At 31.5% G+C, this 6,929-nt stretch overlaps 1 protein-coding gene across 1 annotated transcript; it reads left to right on the forward strand.

Moving 5' to 3' along the window:
- The first annotated feature begins 211 nt into the window (after positions 1-211).
- LOC125421983 (23 kDa jasmonate-induced protein) lies at positions 212-1,883 on the forward strand. The gene is made up of 2 exons (XM_048472346.2): positions 212-711; positions 1,324-1,883. The coding sequence occupies exons 1-2, from the start codon at positions 292-294 to the stop codon at positions 1,519-1,521; spliced, it is 618 nt and encodes a 205-aa protein (XP_048328303.2). The 5' UTR covers positions 212-291; the 3' UTR covers positions 1,522-1,883.
- Positions 1,884-6,929: the final 5,046 nt, after the last annotated feature.

Consider the following 6,929-nt stretch of genomic DNA (forward strand, 5'->3'; position numbering starts at 1 on the left):
ATTTCACAAAGCTTTGGTGGAAAATTTGGATGTGTTTTAAACTTTGTATGTATGTTAAGATTATTCATACATAAATAAAGATTTGACCTAGACTACAACAAAATATTAAAAACAAAGACTCACCTAATAGACTCAGTTATTGTAATTAGTATAATTCTAGCACTGCCTGTGTGCCTATATATACACATTCCCATTTCCAAAGCTTGCATGCAGTAAATTAAATTTCCTTATAAACACTCGAAATCAAAGTTGAGAGAGAATCTGTTTTCGTGCTAACTCAAAGAGAAAGAGATGGCACCCACTGTGTTTGGCAATCCCATCACTGACGAAACTTTGAAGGCACTGCCTGAATATGCAAACAAGGAAATAACCCCAAAAGATAGGGCACAAGTTGCTCTGAGTCGGAAGCTTCCGCCGCCAGATTTTCCTGTAAATGTGTTTGGGTATATTTATAATGCTACCGGACACACCTTAAACTTAGCTTACGATCATGATTGGTCCGGTCACGTTGATGAATCCTCACCATACTCTCAAATTATTGAAAATGGGCAGTGGGGATCTTTTTTGCATGTTGGAGACTATACACCAGGTAAATTGAGTCTGCGGCAATCAACTGCTGCTGTTGTTTATAATGCAAATAACGGTCTCGTTGGAGGTTTCTGTAAGTGGGTTTTGGCATGGGATGCAGCAGTTTTGCCTCATGATAACAAGGTAATTTTTTATTTAATTAATATGCATTATTTATTTATTTATTTATTTTAAATGCATATTTCAAAAGTTTCATTATAGACTTTGTTAGGTTTAATTTTTGTTTCGCTTTAGGTCCTTTTGCTTGTCAAACTTCAGTCAATTCATATGTGCATGGGGAGGGGTTAAACATAATAGCACCATTCACGCTTCTCTGTTGTCTGAGGAACTGGATTATATATTTTACACAAAATACAATTTTTAATATTTTTTGTTTACATATACAAAATAAAAATCATTTGCCAAGGCCGACCATGATATTTCTTTTTATTGACTAGTTCTCTTTTAAAACATCTATGACTCAGAAAAAATGCAAAACTGATGGGGCTAAAGTAAAAATTTTCATTCTTACATATTATTATTCTTATTATTAATAGCCATTCTCATTTAATTATCCAAGCCAGCTTACCAATAAAAAAAAAAACAGAAAAAAAAAAGCTAATAAATTATTATTATTATTATTGTTTTATTCCAAAAGATTATTCCTTGGTATAGTTTAATAGTTTTATAAGACCATAAGATTAGATATTTACCAATTATGTTTTCAACAAAAATTAATTTGTGTTAATTGTTTAGGCGTTTACTATGTTCCAAGAATTTCAAATTGTTAAAGAGAAACAGAACTGGGAAGCTCTTCGACAAAAACTGTTTAATTCCGGTCACGAGAGCACTGACGCTGCCTATGGATTCAAAGCAACTGTGTCAATTACAGATGGCAACAACCGAACATTCCATGCGACAATTACTTTGGACCTGCCGTTGGAAAATGCATGAACCATATAGCATATATTTGATCGCATTCCAAGAAATGATTAATTATAAGAATAAGGGTGTGAGATAAGGGTGTGAGATAATCATCCATTTGATCGCATTCCAAGAAATGATTAATTATAAGAATTAGGGTGTGAGATAATCATCCATAGTGTGTGAAGTTACATTTTCTGAAGGATTTCAAGGTTCACCTTATGATATTGTACTTTATTATAGGTTCAGCTTATGATATTGTACTTTATTATAGGATGACTTTGAAAAATAAAATATAGCTATAAATAATATTATTGTGTGTTTCGAGACAGCCATCTAAAGTGTGTTTGCTTATTCTCAAAACTAAAAATAAAGTGTCTTTGCTTTCCCAAGTTCCATCGTGTAACATTGTTTTACTTTTTTTTAACGTATATGGTTAAATAATGTTAATATTATTGTTATGTTAGTAAATATGGAAATCAAATATTGTATATCTTAATCTATCACTAATTCTACCCAAATCAATTTTATTAACTTATGAACAGTCTGAAATGTTGCAAATAATAATAATAAATATTTTTATTATAAAAAATAATATATATATATATATATATATATATATATATATATATATTTAACAAAAAATATAGGTATTTTTAAAAATATATTATATATTCATAAAATCTATTGACAATTATTAATATAGTTATATTTAAGTATAAAAAAATATAAAATATATTTTATCACTTCCGGTACTGGCAAGGGCAATTACCATGTTATTAACCGATCGAAACTTTAATACAACCTTTTCTGATCTCGTTGGAGGGGGAGACCCCATATTATACCAGCATCTCTTTTGGTTCTTCGGTTTTAAATGGCCCTTTTCAGATGAAAATCTAAATACGCATTGCGCTATATGCTGGGGCTGTCTGCTTAATGGTACTCCTAACTTCGTTTTCTGTAAGTAAATGAAATATAAATATTAATACCATATTTAAAATATATTCACATTGGGATTGATTATTTTAAACTAAAAATATATAAATAACTATAAACTTTGATTTTTAATTAATTTTATCAAATTTGATATTTTTGGAAAAAAAAAAAAACGAGCATCTACAATGACTCTGTGTATTGCCGGATTTTCTTTTTTAGCACATTAGAAAAATAGATAATCATTCAGAAAACCTCTAATTAGTCTGTAACACTATTAAAGCGGCCCTCTACTTTTGAAAAATTTATCAAAAATTCTAAAGTTTTTCTAAAATATAAAATTTTTTCTTATAAATTCAATTCTTTCAAAAAAGAAAAAAATAAATTATTAAAATATTTAATTAATTAATAGTTATATGTAACTTTTATGCAAATTACTATTAGATAACAATTTTAAAATTAATTGTACATTTATACCACCTAGAATTAGACAATATCATTTTCTATACCACATAAGCAGAAACTTACATTCACCATTGGAGATTCTCTAAATATTCAACTTGATTCAATATAATAACCAAACTAATCAATAAAAATATCTGTTATTTTCCCCTTTTTTAATTTTTATGAATATGGTTTCCTATTTTGTTAGAAATAACCATCTATATAATATATAAAAGAAGAAGAGCATGTGCCACGTGTCAGTATACTCTTCTTCCAAATTCCCTCCAAAATCATCTTTTTTATTTTATTTATTTGTTTATTTAATTAATATCTTACCTTTTATGGTTGTACCCAATTATATATAAAATCAATTTTTATTTTGAAATAAATTTTAAATAAATAAAATATTTTATTTACCAAATAAATCAAATACGTAAAATGTATTTACATAGATATAGTTTCCTTAATTAAACATATTTTAAATATTTTTACATATACAAATATAGTCATATGGAAGTTAATAAATATATCTTTTTATTTGGATATAAAAAATATAATATCATAAATAATAATTGTTAAACATAGTAAAATAAGATTTATATCTAAAACAAATTATTTGATTTTAATTTGTTTACCAACTAATATATATTTTAAGGTTTATATCCTAAATTTAGTTGCTTGAAATTGGTAAATTTCAACATGAAAATCTCATTCACATTTCATATTGGTATAAAATATGTTCTTTATTGTGAACTTTTGTAACACCCCATCCTGAAGTACATTGGAAATTTTTTTCACGTTGATCGAGGTTGGCCGGGTTTGACTGCCGTTGACCTAGAGGGGTCAAATTTTGACTTTTGGTTTAGGATGGAATTTCTCTTTGACCGAGGTACCGCTGCAAAGTACACATCGATCCGAGTCCATAGACTAGTAGCACGTCAAAAATGGAGTTACAGTTTGAAAGATATGAGCAAAACAAGTTGAGGTCCGAATTGTCCAAAGGGTGCCGGAGTTGACTTTTTGTTCGTGCAAAGTTGAGCTTTGACTCATGCACGGTTGTGAAGTACTCGTCGATATGAGTTCATAGAGTAACGGCACACCCGAAACAAATATGTGGTTTACAAGTTATGGATATGCAAAGTTTTTTTTTTAATACTGTATTATTTTAATATTATTTTATATATATTTATTTTCTTTTTCTTTCCTTTTTTTCTCTCCCCCACATGGGGAAAATGCCCCACGAGCCTTCTCTTTCTTCTTCCTTCTTCTTTCTTCTTCTTCTTCTTTTCTTTTCTTTCTCCTTCCCATCGATCTCTCTCCCTCTCTCTCGGTCTGCACCATTTCCGGCCACCGGATGGCCACATGTGCAGGCCACTAGTGAAGCCCAGTCATCGACGAGTTCGACTACCAAGTTTGGTGGCCAGTCGACCGGCGACGCGCCCAGATCAGTAGATGAAGCCGGCAGCGACCCATTTTGATTTTCCGACGATTTCATTGTTTTCCGACCAACCCAATTCAATTTCATACCCTATTCCCCCTATTTTGACCTCCTGAGCTCGATTTTGAGGTCCATTCAGCTCAATTCCCTATCATTTGGGAGACACGACAAGTTGAAGTTCAGCCAAAACCTTCCGTCCACTTTCTGGCCACCTCTAGTCGAGTTGAGTCCAACGGAGGTTGGTAATGTGATCCTCGTCCCCTTAGCTTTCCGTTGATACCTTATTTATGAATTTTGGACACCGTTTGTGTTAAACCTCTTGGATACCAGGTATTATTTATCCGAATAAAATATTAATTTATTTGATCCTGTGTAATATTGTTATTCTAGGAGCACGTGTAAGTCGTAGACTTGATCCTATGGAGGATCTTGGTTGGATTGCGTGCTCAAGGTGAGTGACCCACCTTTCAAGTATTTTCAGGAGTTAAATTGTGAATATTTTATGTTAATTGAATATTTTGAAAATGTATATTTATGAGAATTTTGATTATTGTGGATTTTATGAGGTTTAAATGACATATTTGATTCAAATTGGTTTTTGAAGATTTGAGAAAGAAATATTGATTTAAATTATTATGTTTCAAAAATATTTATGCCATTGGAAAATTTATATATTTAAATTGATGGAACTGAGAGTTGATGGATTTGAAATTGATGGAATTTATGGACATGTGGATTTCTATGTAGATTTCAATGCGGTTTTATTTATATTAAATTTGGAGGATGTGAAGAAAATATTTATTTAAATGTTATCACGCATTGAAACAATGGTGGGAAAATTATTTTATGGTGTTGAAAAATATTGGATATACATATATATACCTTTGGATATTAAGATGATGGATTATTTGATGAATTGAAGTTGTGGGTGTTATCATTTGTTTTATAAAAATAGGGAATTGGTATATACATATATATATATATATTTGGTTTTTTGGATGCACTCATACAGTACTGGTGTTCTGTAGTTGTGGATGTGATTAGCACGTAGGTTTATACTCTCTCATGGTTACCATCGGACCAAGGGCAGGCAAGTCTGATATTGGCCATAGCCGCCCCCCTCCATGGCCAGGATTGAGTTTTAGCATTGGCGCTGCTGGGATGCCAAGGCGGCCTGGATGCCAATTTTCTCTCTATAACCTCCCCGCCAGATGGTGCCTTAGGACGTTGGGCACTGTAGGGCATCACTGATATATTGTATGGTACGTCAAGTTATTTTTCTCCCACTTGATTATCAAAGTTAAATGTTTTTCAAAATGATAATTGAAATAAAGAGTGTATATTATGTTAAATCTTGCTTAGTCAATTTGATTGTGCTGAATTCATCTAATATGAAATTTGTTATTTATTTATTCATTTATTTAAATGTGATCTTATTTATCTTATGGTAATTTACTATAAATTCAATTTATTGTTATTAATATATTCTCAAAGTAAATTTCAATTCTTAATATTTGTTGCTGGTTGCATTTATTGATTTATGATGTCCTTACTTTTCGGGGTATATAAATATTGAGTTTTGTGAAATACTTTAAAAGGGGATCTTTTCCAACTGATTGAGTTGTGAGAATTTTGAGAGCAAGTTCATCTTCAAATAATTACTATTATTATTATTCTAGCATTATTAATCTTATGGTATAGTAGATCGGATCACTAACTGAGATGATTAGCATCTCACGTTTTTAAATTCGTTCCCCTAGGCCCAGGTTAGTAGACGTTGACGTCGACATCTTTCCATTGCGGATAATTCGAGGAGTTCTATCTTTCTTAATTTTCCTATTTCCTATCCTGTAATATTTCTTTCTTTTCTCTGTTGTCACAACATTTATTTTCGTGTTGTAACTCAAATGCTCTGTATACTGTATTGGACATTATTAAATAGTGTATTGCACGGATCCTCTGTTTATTATTTATAAAGTGCTGTAAATTTGTGGAATGAATTGTAGTAAGGTGGGAGGAATAAGGGGACATATTTAGAAGTGCATTTTTCATGCAGGGAATTTTGTAGTAAGTCCAACCCTTAGGGGAGATGCTGCCGGATTTTCCTTGGAAGGTTCGATAGGGTTTCCCTAGGATCAGGGCTTATCTAGGATTCTGGTGAAAAATTTTGGACAAGTCCTAACAACTTTGCCGGGCATTGCATAAGAAAGAAAAACGGATAAAAGGAGGACGTACTAGGCTACAATTTTTCTCCTTGGTCTTCATATATAGCTTTGCTTACTATATCATTCCAGCCTATCTTTTCCCTTCAATTACTACCATTTCTGTTATTTGTTTGATATGGAAGAAATTTATCTCCTTGGCTTAAAACTTGCTCGTTTAGGAGATATGACAAAACCCATTTTGGCAACAAGGTCCCGACGGGATTCCGGCCACCTCCGATGTCGGTTGAACCAATTGAAGGTATATTCTTGGTGCTCTCACCATATGCTTCAAATTGGTAGTTAGAATGTGAATTATAGTTGAGTATTTAGGAAGTTGCCATTGGTGAAGCTAAGTTATGTTTTATGTTGAAATTGGACAGAAATTAGACAAGTCTTCAGTCAATTGTCATTACAGCTAA

This window comes from Ziziphus jujuba, chromosome 4, assembly GCF_031755915.1.
Source record: "Ziziphus jujuba cultivar Dongzao chromosome 4, ASM3175591v1".
NCBI classification, from domain to species: domain Eukaryota; kingdom Viridiplantae; phylum Streptophyta; class Magnoliopsida; order Rosales; family Rhamnaceae; genus Ziziphus; species Ziziphus jujuba.